This window comes from Anser anser, assembly GCF_964211835.1.
Source record: "Anser anser genome assembly, chromosome: 5".
Taxonomy (NCBI): Eukaryota; Metazoa; Chordata; class Aves; order Anseriformes; family Anatidae; genus Anser; species Anser anser.
In genome coordinates this window covers 56,044,527-56,066,436 of record NC_139725.1, presented here as the reverse complement: position 1 = coordinate 56,066,436, position 21,910 = coordinate 56,044,527, and the positions used below count along the sequence as shown (strand labels likewise).

The following is a 21,910-nucleotide window of genomic DNA, read 5'->3' as shown; positions in this document are numbered from 1 at the left end:
ATATTCCTCTTAATCCTAAAATCAATGAATCTGTAACAGTAAGCTCTTTTCATATTGCCCTGTAACTTGGACACAGAAATGGGACACATTTCCTGATGCTTATTGAAGGTTGAGAGGAGTTTTGATCTCTAGCAGGAGATGGACTGTGTCTCAGAGTGTTTCTGCAGACAGCCTTGGACTTAATTTTTAGACAAAATGCTCGTACAAATGTTGATAACTTACCTGATTTCCTTCAGCATCTCACAACAGTTTATTTTTAAATTATCTCTTCACTTATCTTTCTTTTTTGGGGTGTTTGCAGTGGCTTACGGCTTTTGGGTACAGAGGTCAATGCCTCATGTGATGATCTAAAGTTTTGAAGCCTTGTTAATGTTAATCTTAATGTTTTAAGGGAGGACAGTTTTTTATAGTACTTAAATCTGTTCTCTTCATAAAGATGCTCTTCTTCACTTAGGGATTTCCCCAGCTGGAAATCTCAGTACAGCAGCAGATGAAGCGTTTGTATGAACTTTTCAGAGATTTCTGTTTATACTTGTTAGGGGCTTTAGGGTGACCTTTCTTAGCTTTGGATCAAGAGTTTTAGGGTATATATAAATTTAGAAATTCTGGGTGGAAACTCAAGTTAATGCTGTTTGGGGTGCCTGAATCAACAACGTCTTTCATATTCTTTCATTTGGAAAAGCATGAAATGATCAAAGCAACTGGTAAATTCTACACCCCCCACCCTCCACCCCAGTGGAAATGAAATTTCACAGAAGGGAAATGATAAAAAATCTTAATTTCATCCTTCTGTCACAGCTATGAGTAGTTACAAAGTCAGAAGAGTTGGTTATCTGTCGATATTGCATTGTCATTTTCATCTTTTACTTAACAGGTTTGTGTTTGTGCCAGCTTGAAACTTTTTGATCAGTTTAAATTATGCAGGATCATTGATTTTAAGTTCACTGTACTTTAATCCCACTTGCCAGAGAATATTTCACGCTTTTTGCTTATGAATGAATCCTTTGACCCTTGTGTATACTACGGTGCTATAACTGTTAAATATAGGCATTATAAAATAGTAAATATGTGAAGGTTGAAATTCCATAAATAAGAAAATAAAATCTAGGTTCTTTAGGGGGCCTTGTGGCATCTGACTTGTGTAAAGCAACACTTCAAAACACTGAATGGGGGTGCTGTAAATAATTTTGCTATGGTATGTTCATACACATATAAGAACTGTTATAAATTAGTTGATGAGATTTTAGTGTTATTTATAAGGTTACTCTTTCAATCTTGATTAAAACAAAACCAACATCAAAAACTATACTTAGAACATATTTGTTGAAGTGCATAAAGAATTTAATCAGAATTAAACTAAGCATATTCCTCGTAGAAATAAGTAGTTTAAATTAAAAAGCTGAACAGCTAAACAAGCCAGACTTCAAAAAGATTGAAAACGACATTCCATTCTCCTGAATGTGTATAGCAGCTATATCCACAGTTTAGCTACTTTAGACTTCTTTGAGAACCCCAGGGGCTTTAGTCTTACCGAAGAACTTTTGCATAAATCAGTAGCTTTGAAGAAAGATGGCTTAAACAAAATGAAGACATTGTATTAGACAGGATCGGTGATTGATTTTGCCACACAACACATAAGACACATGCTCCTTGACCAGAAAGTGGATTGAGATGGCATGTGAGTGTGTCCTTATGAATACACCAGCATCTAATTTAAGGCAGATTGATATAATCCCCAGTGTGTAACTTTACTGTGAGTGCCTTTTTCTTTCCTTTTCCTTTTCAAACCAGCAGAACTCAGCCTGATTCTTTACACTTTTTCCAGCAATATGAGAAGAAGAAAACAACTGGTAATCCAAAACCACCTGAGTGAAAGTTCTTAGAGCAAAGGAGAACTGAGAAAGCAAGAGAAAAAATATTTCTTAAAGTTCTCATTATTATGCTAAGACAAAAATAGCCTAGCTCAGGACCTAGAGATTTCTTCTGTAGCCACCTGCCAAAACATGCAGTTCTCCTTTTCTCATAAACTTAGCCAGCTACTTTGCATGCATGGTAAACTGAATGTCTGAATATCCTTTACAGGAATATTTAAGGCTCTGAGTCCTGGAGTCATTGGCTTGAGAACATCATTACATTTTTTTCAGAAGTTTCATAGTTATGAAGAAAAGTTTCAAACGTTCTTTGAATGCATACTATTCTTATGAAGAGTATTATAATTTGAAATGTTAGCTATGAGAAGAATAAACTACTAATGGTTCTTGCCCATCCCCTACAGTGTACACACCTGGGTGTACACCCAGGTGGCTGGAATGTTGTCATGAGTGCCCACACATTGCTTTCACTCTGTTTTTTGGGATCATGTAGGCAGATGGCTCAAGTGCAGAGGGGCAACCTCCATAAGGAATAAAATAATAGTAGCAATAATAAAAAACACTCTGAATTAAAATTGTAACTAAAATGAATTTCTGTAATCTTAATTCTGGGTTCTATTAACAAAATGAATGTGGTGTCCTGTCTTGATGAGCAAGAATGAGTATGCTCTGTAGGGTGAAGTTTTTGTTACCCACTGAAAACACACCTTTCCTAGGAGAAAATCTAAATAATACAAGAACAGAATGGAAAACTCCCCCAGTTTTTAGACTTGTAAAAATGCATTATATCTGTGGCTTGAGATTTGCATGTGGCTGGCTATTCCTTCTGTCTAGAAACACTTCAGGCCATTATTTGAAAGGAAATCACATCCTGAGATACTGGGCTTCGTGGCATTGTGCCTACCTGAGAAACTCAGGGCAGCCTTAGATCTGCTTTCCGTGTGCTTGGCTTGTATAATGTGGCTGACACCTCCTGGAAATTTGGCAGTACGGGACTGAAACAATCGCTTTCCTTCCCTTGTTTATTAGTAAGGACTTGTTTCAGTGAGCAGCACTGCAGCGGAAGGGTGGAACCCTTTGGTCTCGCTTAGCACAAAAATAGCTAATATTCTTAAAGTGCCCTGCTTCAGTAGGATTTAGCTACTGATAGGTTAGAAATACCTTTCCTATAAATGTTGCTGCGTGTAGACTTGATCCATACAGTGTTCAGTAATAGTACTTGTTACCTCTACTCACTGTGCTTAGTCAGAGTCTTAGCTGGAAGCGAGACCTGTAAAAGTGTTGCCAAAAGAAAATAATTCATTGCTGAGAGAAGAGGATAGGAGCGATCCCGTGTACCACAGGTTTCTGATGAATTACGTGATTCCTAGTGGGAAATGCACTGGCTAAGAGCGCAGTTAGGCTCAGAAGTGAACAGGGAAGAACTGACCTTCCTGTTGACAATTATCCTTGGCAGCGAGACGCTGTGCTGTTAGGGCCTTGTCCATGTCGTAGTCACAGATTTAGGGTACTAAGTGTAATGTTTTTGTCTACATCTAGAAATTAGCGTGGGACATGGTGAGGCTGCAGCTGAGGCTGTCTCGTCTCTTCAGATGCTTTGGTAACTGACATTGGGAACCCACGAGGACTGTGCCTTCCTAAATTGTAGATTAACTGACCTCATAAGCATAGGACACAACGTATGACACTTCTCACCTAGCTGCTCAGACTCCAAGCATTTAACACACGATGTAGAAGAAATGTTTAATGAGCTTTTCCTCTTCCGTGCCGTGCTCTTCACAAGCTATTTTCTGAAGTGGAAATGGACAAAGAAGCTGCTTGGTTTTGAAAATGCTTCTGAAAAAGGCTGCTGCTCTTTGTGAGCCTCTCCAGCTGGGCGGCTGTGTGGTGGCAGCACCCGGCTGCTGTGACAGAAAGCTGGCTGCAGGGAGCTGGACGGACAGACCGGACAGACAGACCTGCCTTGGGCCGCTGTGCTTGTGTGCCTGCTGGCCGCTGAGGAGCGAGCCTGGGTGTTGCTCAGGGCCACCTTTTGCAGAATCTTTCTTGCTGGCACTTATTTCTTCTCTGTACAGCGTGAAGATCTATTCTTGGTGATAAAAACATTACTTAGTTTGGGAAATGTGAACTGTGGAATACGAACCCTGCAAAGATACTGCTGCTCATTTAAAATGTAAAATAGACATAAAAAACCTGATAAAGCGGTCCAGACCAGTTTTTCTCCGTGATAACTGTTAACTAATGAGCTATGTATCAAAGACTTCTCCTGTCCAAGAGTATTGGGAAGATAAAGCAGTTCCTGCAGTGTGTTTTCAGTAGGTATCATCCAAGGTATCAATTGCATGAGGCAGAAATAGGAGTGTAAAAGTGGCGTCTACGAGCTTTAACTGAGGGAAATGTCTATAATATTCAATTACGAGTCTGGTAATAAGACATTACAGGTAAATTGTTTACATCTGAAATGACATTTTGTCTCTTCTGGTTGAAAGGCTTGTCTAAAATCCCCACTCAAATTTCTAAAGACATTCCAAGTTCCTGCCAAAGGTTAATTCGTGCAATTTTACATCACTTTATCCATGTAATTTTATTGTCCATTAGCCTAAGCAGATCTCTCATCATCCTTGTTAGCGGTGTCCTTCCTTCCAATTTTATTGGTAGGTAGCAATCATAGCCACTTTTTGCCTTCCTTATTTTTTTTTTGAACAAGCAAAGCTTTTTCTATTCCTGTGTTAGTATGAGATGCTCTAAATATCCCTCCTTCATACCTGCTGCATGTGAAGTTTCTCTGGGTTGTGGCTGTGCGTGGAGTTTCCAATGATTTTGTATTTCTACAAGGCAGTAACGTTTACCTGTCGCTATACCTGTCATTACGAGCTTGCAGAAGGACTGTTAGCTGTATGTCTGGGTCTGTCTCCTTTTCAGGTGAGAGCTTTTTGTATTTGAATTTCACCTTGTCCTCAAGGGCTGAAATTTTAGGATTAAGTTTTACATCGAAGTTTAACACGCCATGAGCATAAGTAGTGTTAGGTAGCTTTTTTATGTTTGTCTTGAAATTAACGCCAGCATGGTTCCCAAGAAGATGAGCATCAAACAATCCATAGGCTCCCAGTCGAAAGTCTTTTTGTTAACTATCTTAATTGCTTTCTGGAAATTCAGCCTTGCATTTAAATGATTTCTGCAGTTTCTTACATCATGCTTGCTGTTTACATAAAATTTGTAATTTGATGCTGTTTGCTAATGTTGGTTATGTCACTCGGAGGTCAGAGTACAGGACTAGGAAGTCTCATGTTTGTTGAGGCTGATTTGGCTCGGATTCCCACCCTATAGGCTTCGTCGGGGCAGAAGAAAAGCTTTGGATAGCTTTGCACATTACAGTCGTAAATGTCAGTATCAAATGGCTTTGGAAGATCAGAATGCAGCAAAAGGCTTTTATGAAACAATTTGAGAAGCAAAATTCTAGCTCTTGCCAAAGTCTAAAAAGGTTATTTCAGCTATATTGGTTCAGTTTTGATTTTATTACAGTACAAGGGAAGCAGAGCTTTGAGGCAAAAAGTCCTGGAAGAAAAGGGATGGCAGAAATTAATACAAATCTGATGAGCTGTTGTGGCATGTGGTTATCGTGCTGGGCTCTTGCTTACACTTTAGCTCCGATTCTCATACTTTTTTTTCATAAATGTCTTAAGAATACTTAAAAGAAAAAAGGTTGTACTAGCTGTGGAAATAAAGGGTAAGAAACAAAATTAAATCCAATTTCTTTACAGTGTGTGCACGAAGTAAGCACTTGTTTGGCCAGTAAAGTTCTAAACCTATGCTTAAGGTAGCAGCAATGCGTTTGTTGTTAAAGGAGGCGTTTGTACAAATCTGTGTCCTTCGGAATACCTCTGAACATACCTCTGAAGATTTCTCTTATGATGTAGTGAATTGGTGTGTACTACAGAAGCACTCATATTTCAAATTTGACATCTTGCATGGTTCGCACAATTGCAGTGTAAGGGATTTTTGTTTGCTCATGCAGAGTAGTCATTGTGGTTATTTTAACTGCATTTTAGATATGCCAGAGAAAGAAGTTATTAAAAAGCAAGAAAAAAATATGTGCTGCAGCATCTCTGTAGCAACTGAAGTATTGTATCATGAATACAATCTTAGAAATACGAATACAGTCTTAGAAATATTGCTACCTGATGACCAAAGTAAAAGCTTTTCCTCAAGTTAACTTTGTGCTTTATGGAACAAAGGCTATAAGTTTGTTTTTGTGTGTGTGTGCAATATTATTTTCAGACAGCAGTGAGGTTTTGGTGTCCTAGTGGTAGTGTTTTTTATCTTAAAAGGTAAATAAATCCTAATGATTTGAATGAACTGCAGAGTCAGGTCTAGTCAGGCCAAAAATCTGTTGCTTCTCTGAGGTATCTTCTTTACCTTTCAGGTTCCTTTTCCTTGTAAAAACACCTGCTACTTTTTCATTTTCTTGGGGATTTACCCATTTTGCTGCATAGTTCAACAATTTTTTTCTGCTGGCACAAGAAGCTTCTTGTCCCACTGCTCCCTTACAACTACAGCATCAGCGTGTTTACTGATGCCATCATCTGATAACCCCTTCGAGTGAAAATGTGAGAGTCAACTCTCCTTTTATTAATTCCACTTCTTCTTCCACAGAAAACAATTCTCCTCCTCCTGAAATTTTAGTCAGGCTGTTTTAAGCAGTCCTTTCAGTTGAAAATGATGGCACTGATAGAGATGGCAAATGGGGAATTGCTGAGTAGATCATACAGATTTGACTCCCTTTTTTCTTTTTCCAGGCTTGTTCTCACTTACTGCTTTGTTTTAATGTTTGCACAGCTTCTCAGTGCCCTCTGCGATGCCAGGCTCGCGTCACACCTTACCACTTCAGCCCAGATCAGTCTCTAAGCTTCCGCTGCCCCGCAGTGCTTGCAGACAGCGATGGCCTTAGATAAAACGCAATAGATGTGTATCTGTCTTCTGCTTGCTGCTTTGTACATAGATGCCTGAGCGATTCGAGCGTTGTGGTTTAATGAAACTTGAATATTGCTTCTTCAGGGCTTGCAAAGCTCAACTTGTAAATCGCTTCTGCCCCAGAGCTTTTGTTCTTTGTAGCAGCTGGTCGCGTTCTGCTCTGCTCTTCTCCTCCGGTGCAGACGGGGGTATTTCCCAAATGGAGACTGGGGTATTTCCCAAACTATCGTGTTCTGTATGAAACAGAATTTAATGTCTATAGAGACTATGTCAGCATCTTGCAGTTTCTCAGAGCTTTTAATGTGTAGTTTAACTTACACCGTATCTTTAGCTGTGTCAGGCAAATGATTCAGTTCATTGTAGTTGGAGAGACTGTCACAATAGGTTTGAACTAGAAGGCTGTGACAAGGCTGGGAATAAAGCTAAACATCTTAGGCCATTACCAGCATTGCAGGTCAGCACCGAACCCCTTTATATGTGCCCAAGGAGTCTCATGTTCAGGCAAGACTCTCATTTGTACTCCCCCATCCCCTGCTGTAGGAGCGGTGTCTGCGGGAGGTGTTTGCAGACCAGGAGAGGTTGAGGTGCTGTGTGGCTGGGGATAGTTTACATGCCGTACAGAAGGATTCCTCTTAGCACTGTATTTAGGGCTAAATTCCCATGTCTTCCCTGTCATAGATACCTGCTGGTCCTTCCATAACAGATTTCCATTGCGTGACTGTGCAGCTGTGTACTAGATGGAGCTCATCTGTCAGCGTGAGCTGGTGAGAGGAGCCTCACGCACCGAGGGGTGGGAGGCTCAGGTATCCACCTGCAGAGCCGAGCGTCTAAATGGGGGTATCTCATCCCTCTGTTACTGGAAGGGCAGTCTCCCACTGTCCTTCATCTGGAGTTATTTTAGGGTAAGTGGCAGGGAGGAACTCTTCCCTCCTCAGGTTTTGTGTCGATCTGCTCGGTGCACTATTCCAACCTTGTTTTATAGTTAGCATCTTGTTGGAGTCTCTGCATCTCCTGAATCCCTTACAGATAATGGTTATAAAGCAACAGAAGAGGAGAGCACGACATGACTCTTGTTACTTCTCCCACTGCTACTCAGAGCTCTGATGGAAGCAATGAAAGCCGACTGCTTTTATGCTTCTGAAATAGACAAAACAAGTAGCAGCAGAAATACTCAAGCAGTCCCTGTACAGCCTTGTGGAAACGTTGCTGTCCTAGTTGTCAGTCTTGCTTTTCTTTGCCAAATGTAAGAATTTTATTGAAATAATAGCTTTACTGCAAGAATTAGTTTTGTTCTTGCTCTAAATACAGTCTCTGCATTCCTAAGCCTTGAAGTTTTTGTATTCTTCAGTTTTTCTTCCACTGTTCAGCCATATGAACAACTGTTTGTAGTAGGCTGGTCTAAGAAGTGACTAATACACAGGATGCATAGCAAAATGCTTCAAGCAAAATGATGATTAAGTAAATGAATGCTGTTTCTTTGCTTCTTTTAAAATATCTTCATATAGTACACAAAAGCATGTTAATTTATAAATATCTTTCAAGTTTCTGAAAACAGCAATGTGAAAACAAATGAGTCAAATGTAGTGTATTTCTATTGACAGCGGCCTTTCTTGTTTTCTAATGTTGCCCTTTTAAATGTTTCCTGGTTGGCTGAAGGCACAGTGTTAGGAGCATTCCCTGTTCGTGGTCAACAATGCAAAACAATTTATGATGCATCTTCCTAGAAAAAGCTTCATACCCCTCCTGTATCATCCCCAATGTACTTGCTTGTGAACGGTTGACCACACAGGGTGTGTTGTGCATCAAGTCCGTAGTATTAATGGGAGAGGAACGTGGAGGGAGCACAGAATCAAGCTGTAATTTGTTGGTGTGAATTGATTGCTGATGGCTCTTTAGTAATTTACTTCATTAACACTGTGTGAACGTTAAGCTGTTTAAATACTGTATTTCTCTGACAGTGCTTTTGTGTGAAAATTAAGCTGTTTAAATATTGTATTTCTCTGACCATGCTTTTGTTAAATGAGGATATCTTATTATTGCAGGTTGCAGTTGTTAAAATGAAGTGTACGGAGCGCATTTATGCCATGAAAATTCTCAATAAATGGGAAATGCTTAAAAGGGCAGAGGTAAGTAATACGATTCTCTAAAGCAGAGAATTTTAAAAATGTCATCAGGAAAATTACACTGAAGCTCTTCCAGATTAGGAAGAATTATTTTGTGAGCCTAGGAGCTTCATACTTTTTTTTTTCTTAAGCTGTTTTAATGCAATCAAGTCTGACGGTCCCTTCCAGGCATCTGTTGTTCTCAGCATTACCGTGTATTCGTTTACCAGACAGTCTGCCCTAGTTCTTACCCTGAATTTATTGGCCAGATTTTTGTTTACAGTAAAGGCAAGTTAAAGACTACATGAAAGCTGAGATCGGTGCTACTGTGACATTCACAGCTGTATACAAATACATTATGAAAGGATCTTTTTTTTTCCTCTTGTATTCAGAAAGCATATATTAAGGAGCTTTGCATCCTGCAGTTTGTAACAGGATTTATGTAACTGGTAAAACTGTAACTAAATACTTTGAAACCACAGATTCAAATTGTAAAACAAATGTGTTAAGAGGGTAAGTCTGTTTAAAAAGGGTGTTTTTGATGAAAGGAGATGTAAGTTGTCACAACAAATTATGTAAATGCGAATGTGTACTTCACAGATTAGGCAAGGACCTACTGGGAATGCGCCATAACTGGCGTATTCCTAGAATACCTACTCTTGCAGTGTAGTAGGCAAATGTAACGTTATATAAATCAGCAGTTAAATGAGCAATAGATCTGAGGGGAAAATACGTATATTGCATCACTCCTTGTAGCAGTTTTATTGAGAGACAAAGGCTAGCTGCTTGCTGAGGACTAAGCCTGCTGACACTTCCCTATCCTGTTCTTCGGTCCCCTTCCTGACACCTCCTCCCCCTCCCCAGCCTTCCCTTCCTCGTCTCTCCCTTCCTTTCGGTGAGTCAGTTCCACCTCTTTTCCTGTGAATTAATCTCTTGGCTCTTGTTAAGCCCTGTTCGCCACTGCATTTGGCTGATTTAGTCACAGTCCGTCCATCAGCCCGTCCTCTCCTCGCAAGCAGCGCAGCCGCTGCTGTTGGGCTGTTCTTTGAGCTGTCAGGAGTATTCACGCTCCTGGCTGTGCTGCATCAGTGGTTCTGTATTAAGTCTTTGCCTGCACCGGGGAAATCCGGTGCCATTTCAACGTAGATTTTAGTTGGGCTAATTCATTGCTCAGTCTAGAATCAGTTTAAATCCTAAGGTGCTTTTAGGGGGTTCCCAAACTCTGATGGAGATGCAACTAATGCTGGCTTACTTCTGTCATTTTTAAAGTGTCATTTTTTAATTAAAAGGTTTAGTTAAATAGCTGAAACTTTATGTAGAGATGTTCTGAGGAGAGAGCTCTTTCTTTACAAATTGTTCTCTTCAAATTATGTGACTAACTCCTCTTACCTTGTCAGGCAGGCTAGGAGCTGGAAGAGTGTTATCTACCAAGAAAGAGCTGTAATGAGCAATAGTTTTCCCAATGCACAGTTAGGATAAGTAACAGTCCAGCTAAGTCCTTTTCCTGCTGATTTCCCCATCTACAAAGAACAGCAAAGGCAGCTGTCTGCTTTGCTGTGCCCCTTTGACATTTCCTGTTCAGTTTGTTGGCTTTTTTTGGCTTTCCTGGGTAAGCAAGAGCTTATAACCTGCATATCAAGTTCATAAAATGTTTGGGAAACTAAAATTTCACAGATGTGGTAGAACTTGTTAGTTTTTAAAATGAAACCTGCAAGTATACAATGGCACCTTAAGCGGGCAGTTCCACTCAAAAGCAGGCTTGAGGTGTTTTATTATCCGCTGTGTGAGTGGTCTAAGAAACGCAATGTTATGCTGGTTTATGTAATATGAAGCATTGTATGACATTAAACATAGCAAAAAGTTATCTAAATACTGGGGATTTGTGTACTGGCTGCAAGAAAAAGCATATGGTTGGAAGCTACTGAAGTACAGGAAAGATTAGCGAATATCAACTGACATCCGTAAATGGGCTGCAAGCAAAAAATAGCATGCCATTTATGTTGATGAGGTGGGCCATTTGTATTCATTGTTCTGACAACAAAATGCATAGTCATTAGTCTGTTACCGCTCACAGTTCCAAATAAATCCTGACTAGCTAATTAGGTAGCCTGTCATGCTTTCTCGAGGCATGTCTCAAGGCATTTTAAGCCAGTGTAAGCTGAAAAGGATAGTTTTATACTTTGAATTCAGGATGCAGAGTGCTCAGAAGCATTACTGGTTTTGAAGTGTTCATAACATTCCCTCACTATTTGAGGTTGCGCAGTGAACTGGATCAAGGAACTGATGTCTTTGAAAATAAATAAACTAGCTTTCTGTGTTGGCAGCCTCCCCAAAGAGCGGTGCCAGAACAACTGAGAACTGCTGTGCTGTGGTGCTGAGGGCAGGGGATTGGATTACTTTGAGCTGCTGTTGCTGCCAAACTTTTTTTTTTAATGATACTTTGACCTTGCATTCGTAAACCTTAAAATCACTCTTAGTTAACATTTAATTATAATACACATCTCTTTGCACCAATAATTACTAACTTCACAACATGACCCCAGCATGACCTCCTTCAGTAGAAACGTAAATTGACTTTTGCTTCCTTAAGGGGAAAAAATGGTTAAAATAACTTTTTAAGATGCAATTGATATATGGTGAGGCTTCGGCTTCCCAAGAACGTTCCTTACATAGTGCGTTTTCTATGACATCTAGACAATTGGCAATGACAAAAAATGAATTCTCATCTAAAACCCGAACACCTGAATCTGCAACTACTGGTTGTCATAATAATGGCTTTCTGAATCGACAGTACTGAAAGAATCCCAAGGTCTGCTTCTTGATAATACTGACCTGATCCAATAAAAACATTATTTTTATTAAGGAAGACTCTCTTGAAGGTTATGAAAGGTGGTTTTATGTAAAGATGCTGAGAAAACACATTACGCTTGCTTCCCTGAACTGTTGCAGTATGCTATTCGAAGTAGAGGAAATATTCTTGGAATTGGAAATGTGTTATACTAGACAAAGATAAGGCAGTAAACTTTGCTTATTTCCTGTAGTGTTTGCAGTGTCTATAGCTGGAACTGCAATCTAAGAAAATTAAGATTTTGATATATTTTCATATATAACATTGTGATATATTTTCACAAAGGTCTTTTTCAGAAGAATCAGATTTGCAGTGACAAGTTATCATATTTTCTAGCTTTTAAAAATATCTTATGGAACAAAGATTTAGTGTTGGCTTCGATTGGTTTGTGGGTTTTCTTTTTGGTGTTTTTCTTTTTTTTAAGGTCGCAGTCAGAATTAGAATGACTGAATGCATAACTACAAGCCTGCAGAGTTTCCTTGGCTTGTCACTTGTGCAGACTAAATTCAAATGAATTGAGACCTCTGTTCAGTAATTTTAGATAATCTCATAAAGCATCCATATATATTCATCCTGTGAAAACTACTTGTTGATGTTGACAGTGGCTTTTTCTCCTTTCTTCCTTTAGACAGCCTGTTTCCGAGAAGAGAGAAACGTCTTGGTGAATGGAGATTGTCAGTGGATCACTACATTGCACTATGCCTTTCAAGATGAGAACTATTTGGTAGGTTTGATTCATCAGCAAATAAAAGCTTTATGTTATGAAAGAACTTTATTTTTGGTACAGTTAAGGGTATTGCAATAAATCAGTCTACCTCATGCCTTCCAGCAGTATTTTGGCGTTTTCTTCTTGAAGAAAGACTTCAAAGGACTGACTGTAACTGTAACAGAGTGAGAAAGTCATGTACTGTGGTCTACAGGAGTTTAGCTAAGCAGCCTTTTAATTAACCTACCCTTGCATAAAATGTATCATGTTTAAGTTTATATTTTTGGATAACTTTTTAAACTTTTTTTAATAATTTTTTGCAATTAACTAATTTAAGAGAGATGTTAACTCTGTGAAAGTAAGAAGGATCTTTGTTTTATTGTTTATTTTTACTTTCAAAATCATGGTTTTGTTTAAAAATGGCAAAAGTAATTTAACATTTTTTTTTAAAAGCTGTGATATCTTAAAAGCCTCAGGAAACAAAAAGTAGCCAATTTCATAAAAGTATTTAAATGTTTTTGAAATCAGTAGATTGGTCATCTCTCTCTATAGTTTGAGAGATTATGGCAACCCTTTGTAAAGAAAGTAATTGCTCTTATTACATGTAGTGATGGTTACTGCATAATTGTTGGTCACTAGAACTGTAACATAGAAGCTATATTTCGCTTTGTCACAGAAATCAGGAAAGTGCTGGTCAATGAAGCTCCTACACACTGGAATATAGTGAAACATCCAGCTTCCCTGTGGTACCTGAGGCTGCGTTAGAGAATCTGCTATTTCTGTAGCAAAGAACATAGTTGTAATGCGAAGGTTTTCAGCATCTTAATGCTTTCTAGATGGCACAACTATCAAGTCATGACTATAAATAAGAAAAAAGCTTACCAATGAAAACCTGCCAGGGGGTTCAGGAATGAAGTGTAAGAAAGAGTTAAATACCCAACAGTTTTCAGAGGTGCTGAAACAAAAAAAATTATTTTGATTATCGTCTTACACGTAATTTCACAATGTCAAGCACATTTTAAGCACACTGGGTCTCTGTACCCTCATTTACAGTCTATTTCCATTTAATAAATACTTTGATAGATGCGGATTTTTCAACCTCTCAAAATTTAGTTCTCTGACACTTTCCCAGAAAGATTGCTCATAATTTCAAATTCCTTCAGAACCAAACAGCCTTCAGACTTTGATAACAATAACCTACAGCACCCTATGTGCTATTTCCACTTACCATCTGAGAATGGAGCTACCTAAGAAAAAAATGTTACCTGTAGTAATAGTTAGTAATAGAAATGACAGTACAGAGAGGGATAGAGTGTTGCTAATGCCATTTCATGAAAATCTGTTCCAAGTAAGCTATAGCAGTATAATATGTTTCTTTTCCCCACGTTCTCAAAGGCATGGAGAACAAAGATGTGGAAGTTTCACTTGACAGCAGAATTTAGACAGCTAGCATCTAATTAAAGATCCAGAACTTAGAAAGCAACAGCTCTGTGTGGCAGCCAAAGTCAGCAGCTTGCCAGCTTGCCTGAGGTCTGGTACCGCATGTGCTGAGCTGCTGCCTTCCAATTCGGTCTGTTACTCAGCATCCACCTCATGTAAATGTCTGGTACTAACAGATGAAGTGTATGTGCATCTCAGTCGCTCTATTGTAAATGATGCATGAAGAAAAAGTGAAGTTGACAAAACACATCAGGAAGTGGCTTTCATCCAGAAACCTGGGCTGTGGTCCAGGTTCTCTTCCATACCGTCTTAGTGGTTTATTTGTCCAGGGACTAAAAGATCTCTGTTCAGTCCTCTGCTCGGCTTGAACAAGTTTATAGCCACATTTTTCCACATCTCAGGAGAGTGCTGTCATGTTACAGAACCTGGACAGGTTGGGCTTGCTTTTTGACTTTGCTGCTTATCCTTGATCTTGTAAAATGGAACGCAAAGCTAAGAAGAAAATGAGAACAGACAACAGAGCTTGGTTTCCCAACCTGGAGTGGACATCAGTCCTCTGAAAGGGAAATCTCTAGCTTCTTTGTATCTGCTCCCAGTGATGTTTGTGCATTATAGCTCATGATTCTTAAATGCAAAACCACATAAGGTTAACCCTGACACAGAGAGAGAATGTTGGTGTCTTCCCCACACCTAGGACTTTGCCATCCTCTTCTGGCTGCATGAAGAGAGACTTTACAGTGAGAGAGAAGATGTTGAGATAGCAAAGCAGTAGCTGCTCTTGGAGAATCTAGAGATACTTGGGGCTGTATTCTGTCTGATGTTCGTAGAGCATTTAATGATGCAGAACATAAATATAAGCATGAAACAAATTCAACAAAAAGTACATGTTCTGGAGTTTCATTTTCTGGTTCTGCTCCTCTAGTTTTACATGTTTGAGGCAAATGTATCACATTGTAGTGTGTTCTGAACAGTCAAGTCTTAAATGACAGTGTGTTGAAATGCTAGCATGGCTTTTTCTGGTTCGTAGAAAGATTTTTGCAGAGACAGTTTGAGACAAGATGGATTAAGTAAGCCTTTGGTGATTCTACTGAAATAGATAGGGGGTAGGTAAGACGTAGTCCATGCATATTTTAAACACGCATGAGACCTGAAGTTCATAATCTATCCCAGACTGAAATCTGTGAGTTTTCCTGCGATTTACCAGAAATTCTATCAAGAGGGAAATTTTTATTTCCCAATCTCGTTCCTGAGTGTTCATAAGGGTATTTAGATGCCTTTTTTTTCCCCCGCTGATTTCTAACTACTCTTCCTGTTTGATACAACTTCTTTCCAGGAAGAAAAATATGTCTAAATGTAAGTGTCATAATACCCTTCATTTTAACCCAATGTGAAGAGCGAAGTGCCACTGGGCAAGAAGGGGAAGATGTGGAGGATGAATAAAACTTGATATTTGTTATAGAATAGGTTCACTGTGTTCCCCTGATCCAGGCTCCTCGTTTCACGGGTCGGCTGAGTTCTCACTGCATTACGAATGCTGTGGGAGCTGAGAAGCAGGCAATGATGCCTCTTTGACAGGCATTCTATTTCAGATCCCACAGAAGGCTCTATAAGCTCTCTTAGCCTTGAATTTAAGAGAAAATAGTGTAATACAATATCCCTCTTAAAACATTTCTGGTTCCTCTCTGTAGCCTTTCCTTCCCAAACATAATTGTTGTGTGCATGCAGTGTTCCAACAAACGTTCAAAATTCCTTGTGGTGTTGTGCAATACAGGCTGGTTGGTTTCAACATAAATCATGAAATTTGCCTGTCAAATTAAGCTGTAATGATATGCAGAACAATATCAAAGCAGAGGCCTTTTGGAGTCACTCTTGTAAGGCACAGCATCGTAAGGAAATGGATAGTGGTGCACTTACTGTTACTTCGGATTCTTATCTTCTTTATTGTGCTTCTCTGGTGGAAGAAGAATCAGTAGCAGCAACACTAGATTCTAAGCTGTTTTACTTTGATGAGAAAAATCAGATGACTGCTTTGGAAAGTTATTTCCAGAATAAGTAAAGTTACTCCTAAAATCATATATCAAGGAGTGGGAAGCATGGAACAAAAAGGCTCAGGACTGCTGGTACTAAATGTAGTCAATATATGCTGAGTGATGGTCTGGATTTAGGTGCGTTTTGCTAGGAAATAACTGAGCCTAATCCCTGTTTTGTGGTATGAAAACCAAATAGCAAGTCCAAGCCCGTTTCTTTCACTTGTTAACTGTATCTGTGTTGGTTCTTTCAATAGACAGAATAATGGTTGGTTGGCCTTGGAGGCTATTTCCTTTTTCATTGAAATACAGTCACAAGAACCCAAATGTTTGATTCTTAAATTTCCTGCTGCTGTAGTGCCTCTGGCTTGTCATGAGCCTCCCTGCCACAGTGTCATGAAGTTCCTGCCAGCTCTGTTACGCATCCGTGGTGTGGCATGTGCCAAGATGAATGTTAGAGGATGGTGGTGTGATAAATCCTACTTTTGGAACCTCAAGTAGTATTGAAATGGTACCAAAGCTAAAAGTAGTAATGAGATGTTTATTTTAGACTGAGCTGCATCGATCTAATGAGCGCTAATACTTTCCAGAGAAGTTTTCAGTGAAATTTTAATCAAAATAATGTGTGGAGGAAGAGTGCGTATTGTTTATTGCTTCTATAAAGAGTTTGCCTCAGCAGATGCTTATATTATAAAATATTATATCTTAAGATAAATATCCTATGTTCAGTTGCATGCTGCTTCTCACATTCTAACACCTGATAATAAATGTGCAAGTCAGGCAAAAAGCCACTTGCATAAATTAAACTTCAAAATATTAATCCTTATTGTTTCCCATTCAAAAATCGTTCTATTTTCTAAGTGGTATTATTATTTTCTGTTCATGTTAAGTGTAATACTAATATTCTTTCACTTTTTTTAACTATCGTTTTTAATTATTTTTTCTTACTATCCCCTCTGGAAATTTTTCAGTTTGTGTTGATGACCTACGTTAATTTCTGGTGATACTGGATTTTTTTGGTAACATTGTAGTTAATACAGAGATAAACTCACCCTGATTTACTTGATTGTAGTTGCTTTCTCTCTCTATAAATTTATGATAAGGGTAGAATGCTGATGTATCATTATTACTGTAATTATTAAAGGAATATGGTATGTTTTTACACTGAACAAACGTAACACGGAGGATTACTAATTTTAACTTCATTTCATATGGATAGAAAAAAATAGTGAAAAGGTTTGTTTTCCTAGCAGTTAACTGATAAACTTTATTTTTTTCCCTTAACAGCTGTGTCTCAGTACATAACTGCTTTCTTTCTCCCTTTCCAGTATCTAGTGATGGACTACTATGTTGGTGGTGACTTGCTGACGCTTCTCAGTAAGTTTGAAGACAAACTTCCTGAAGATATGGCAAGGTTCTACATTGGTGAAATGGTGCTTGCTATACATTCCATACACGAGCTGCATTATGTGCACAGGTAAAGTGCCATCTCGCTTGAGAAAAAAACACATTTACATCTATATGAAATTAATCTTAAAGCTATTACTACAAATACAAATGGGCACCGTAGCCACAGGCAAGCTGCTGTGGGCACATGCTGACTACAAACTATATTATAACTGCTATAAGACTTTAAATACCAAATTCTGATGGACTGGTATTAAAAGCAGTGGTATTTATCTGACTAACCTTTTACTAAAACTTTTAGTTTGAATCAGACTTCTTGACTTACTCTCAGTTCTCTTCATGAAATCTACCTATCATAAGGCCATGGTAACAGTGAATCTGTTTACCTCAGCTTATCCTCAAATTGATGAATTTTGTGATGAGGGGGCATGTGCCTGTCTAATTGTTTCTACAACACAGGATGCATATTCCAGATCAGTACCTACAATCGTGGTAACTTAGGTTGTGTTCTGAAGCAGTTAAAAATATAACATTCCTTATTCTGAGTAAGAGAAAATGGGTCAGGCAGGTAAAGCACACTTCTTTTTTGGGTCATCTCTCGGGCTGACTGTCTCAGAAGAGCTATTAGTAGTGCAGGGGAGATGTTTGATAAATATTGTGTCATTTCAAGAATCTTGAACAAGTGAGAATTTCTATCCTTGGTTTTGTTTTCAGATTTAGACACTGTGTGTGATATATCAATTAGAAAGCAAAATTTTAATAATACTGGAAATCTTTGTGGTTGTATCTTTATACACTGACCTTACAGCTTAATTTCAGTAACAAAGAAGTTAGAAAATATTAAGCGTGAGAGTAGTGGTGTTTTTTGTCTGTGTGAAGTCTGCTTATAGGCCATACAAGCAGGTTCCTGAAGTCCCGTCTCAGGAGAAGTGGGCTTCATACTATTTACTTAGCAGGTAGATCTTGACCACCAAGTCCCTTTACCTCTTTATGCCTTAATTTGTAACTCCATAAATTGTAACTCCATAAAATACAGACAGTAATACTCCTGTGGGTAAATGTGGACAATATGTGAGGATGTTAAAATGGTACGGATTTGGAGAAGTTCACCAGAGGCACTATTGCACCCATTTCCGAGGAGTGGAACCTGACCAACTGCAACTTTGCATGGGTTGAATGAATGTCTCTTGTGGCAATAGGAATGAACGGTTCCAAGGCCAAAGCATAGGATGAATGGGAGATGTATGAATGCCCAAGAAGTTACTGCTTGGCAACTGCAGTGGATTAGGAAGAAGCATGATTGCTCTGGGGAGGATTTCAAGGACCCTTTAAAGGCTTATATGACCTGTTAGCTGTAGATAGGAAACAGTGGGGCTCAGAGATGAGGCATTAAGCCTTTCTCAACAGAAACAGTGTTCCCTTAGGCAAGCGAGATCTGAATGCAAAGCAGAAAAGCAGAGATGTGGTGGATGAGATTGGCTCATGCTTCGAAAGGCACTGTGAATGGTGTTATTTAAACAACAACAACAACAAAAAACCCTTGCATAGTTGTGTATGTTTTAATAGTCCTCTGCTCCTACTGAGCTCAACTCTAATTTGTGGGACTATAAGGGAAATCTGTACAGGCCTTAGAACTGAAATGCATGAAATAAATTTAACAATACAAAATTACTAATAAGTTTATTGGGAAACTGTAGTTGAAGTGGTCTAGATTTCTGGGTTAACAAATACTTTTCTGTCCTGTAACAAGTAAATATGCATTTAATTTATGTTGATAGGCATACATTAGCACTGATATTTTGTCTTAATACTGCTATTAGTAGCAGTATTGGTGAAGTTTCGATAATAAATTTCAAAGCATTAGCCCTTGGTTAAAAAGTAGCAATTCAATTTTGTGTTGGAAAAATGTATCAGGATTTTTAAACATATGAGGACCCTTTGTTAAACCCATTTTGATTTTTTTCATGTCTGCCCAAGTGTGAAATAGTAGAATTCAGCAGCTGAAAAAGCAGACATACATTGTCAGTATCCACCTCTATGCAGCAGGGTGTTTTAGAGCATGTTTTTTATCTTGTTCCTACTAATTCAAGTCTCTTCCCTTCAAATTAAGCTTAAGCTAGCGTACAATTCTAAAGTTTTTGGGCGGGTGTGCTGACATTTGGAACTTCCCATTTGAAAAGAAATTCCGCATTCAGTGATGCAACAGGATTGGTGGGTTTAACGTAAAGCACATGTTCTATTTATTAATAATACACATTATTATTGGAATATATATGGTATCTAAAACAAAAAACACAGATTTATTGGTTTGGTTATCTTTTTTTTGGCTAGCTCAGTTAATATTTCAAAATGGCATGGTGAAATGCTGGCATGTTGTGAGCTGATCCAGGGTGGTGTTGGCTAAGGAAAGGGAAGGACACTGGTGCAAGTTAGATTGCAAGGCTTGAATATTCTCATTCTTAGCCTGCAGAATTGGTGTGTAGCTGGGTTAGTTCTACTTTCTCCACTTGCTCATCTCTCTTCCTTTCTCAACATATTGACTTGGTGCTCTGAAAATAATGCTGGATATTTTGAGGCTATCAATTAAAATTATGTGGTGGGCATCAAGACTGTCATATTAAATTTGGATGTCTGTCCATCTTTTAGTTTTGAGCACAAAGAAGTGAGAGAAAACGTAGTTGGTGGACTAAATTTAGTTTACATGCTCTAAATCTTTTTCGGCTGCCTTCTTGGTATCAAAAATAATATTAAGTAATGAGCTGCAATGAAATGGAAATCTTAGTTCCATGTCATGTAGTAGCTTTAGCATGCTGAATGCCATCTATAACTCGCTGTGTACATGTATGAATAGGAATGAAGTGGTTGATCCAGGAGACTTTCTCCCATTACTGTATCCTGTTGAAATGGCATTGCCCTGATCCTAGAGCTAGGGGAATTCAGCGCTTTGTAGAGTAACTGCTGTATGTACACAGGATGCAAGTGTCTTTAGGTACCCATAGAAGCAAATGTGTTATGCGGTAGTATATAGAAAGATGGTCTTGAACAGCAATTGAAAAATACTGGACAAAATTTAGAGAAACAATGAAAAATCTTTCTGGATAAGAAGCTGTAAGTTAGTTATAAATCTTAGCCAAAAAAAAATCAAATTAAAAAATTGCCTTTTATCTTTCTTGCCCCTCCAAAAGCATATTAGGATGCATATAATCTTGAAAGGAGGTTGATAAGGTAAACTACCTATCTGTTAGTTGTATCATTCTGTGTAACTGTTCTGTTTGATTATGGGAGCAGAGCTCAGCTTTGATGAGCTGAAAATTTGATGTAATCTGAAGCTTCAATATTGCAGGCAAAGTTTTAAGTTCATCAGGAAGAAAGGGTCAAAATAATGAGTTTGCATCAGTGGGTATCCAATGTAAAACTGTAATTTTGATGCAATTTGTACAAGTGCAGCTCGTACTTTGTATTTAAATTTTTCACTTCTTTCTGTTATGACAGGGACATAAAGCCTGATAATGTTCTTTTGGACATGAATGGCCACATACGACTGGCAGACTTTGGGTCCTGTCTGAAAATGAGTGAAGATGGCACGGTATGTATGAAGCAAAATTAAATTGCATTGTTGGTAGTGGTACCATTTATGTGAGTTTCTGATCTTAAATTTATTACATGTTATCAGTGTGCACCAAGGAGGTGATAGATTGTAAACTTTATGACATGCTAAAAATTGAGGGAAATGTGCAACACGTTTATATAAAACATTTTTTCACTCTTCTTGTTTTACAGGCTGCATTTAAAGTTATTCTTTGCTATGTTTTTCTGTCTTTCACCTTTTCTCCTACTACTCATTGAGTTCTCATGAGATTTTTATGAACTGTCCAAAGAGCCTGTGCTAAAAAAGGATAAAAGTCTGATGGTATTTATGCACTAGAATCATGGGTGACCAGGAACCTAACAGTCATGACAGATTTAAAGTAAAAGTAATCCAAAATGAGGACATACTTTCTAAGCAGTTTATTTCACGTGCCTTTTACAAAAGAAACAGCAATACTGTGGTAATTTGCCATCTTGTGTACCAGATAGGATACACCCCTAAGAGTTAAATTGCTCGTGAGGTTTTCTGCTCTCCCTAGTTTGAGGTGCTTCTAGGAGTGTCAATTCTGCCAAAATACGGCATGCGATATTCGCCGGATGTGGCACAGACTCCAGGTTTTGGTGACATTCTGCAGTCATAGAATGCCTGTTAAGGATTTACCTTATTAAAAAACAGAATAAATTGGATGGAGCCATTGTAACTCCGTTAACCCTTAGAATGTATTCCTAGAGATTACTTTTCTGCCACTGCCCTGATGGTCAAGGCTTACCTACTACTTGGACACAACAAAGCTAATTACCTTAATTCCTGTATTTTATCCACAATTAGGCTATATAAGTGTTAAACCACTGTTGTGAACATAGTAAAAATAGGGCACTACTTGCCCTGGAACCTTGTTTTGCTATCTTCAAATGAAACTGTAAAACTCAAGCATAGAGCGTGAACTTCC

The 21,910-nt window shown here is 38.5% G+C and overlaps 1 protein-coding gene across 3 annotated transcripts in view; it reads left to right on the top strand.

Moving 5' to 3' along the window:
* CDC42BPB (CDC42 binding protein kinase beta) overlaps positions 1 to 21,910 on the top strand; it is a 95,900-nt gene that overhangs the window by 31,297 nt on the left and 42,693 nt on the right. For all 3 annotated transcript variants that reach the window (XM_083840207.1, XM_083840206.1, XM_083840205.1), the window contains exons 3-6: positions 8,885 to 8,968; positions 12,421 to 12,516; positions 17,294 to 17,442; positions 20,865 to 20,958. In XM_083840207.1, coding sequence (XP_083696333.1) covers positions 8,885 to 8,968; positions 12,421 to 12,516; positions 17,294 to 17,442; positions 20,865 to 20,958 — 423 coding nt within the window. The remainder of the gene's footprint in view (positions 1 to 8,884; positions 8,969 to 12,420; positions 12,517 to 17,293; positions 17,443 to 20,864; positions 20,959 to 21,910) is intronic.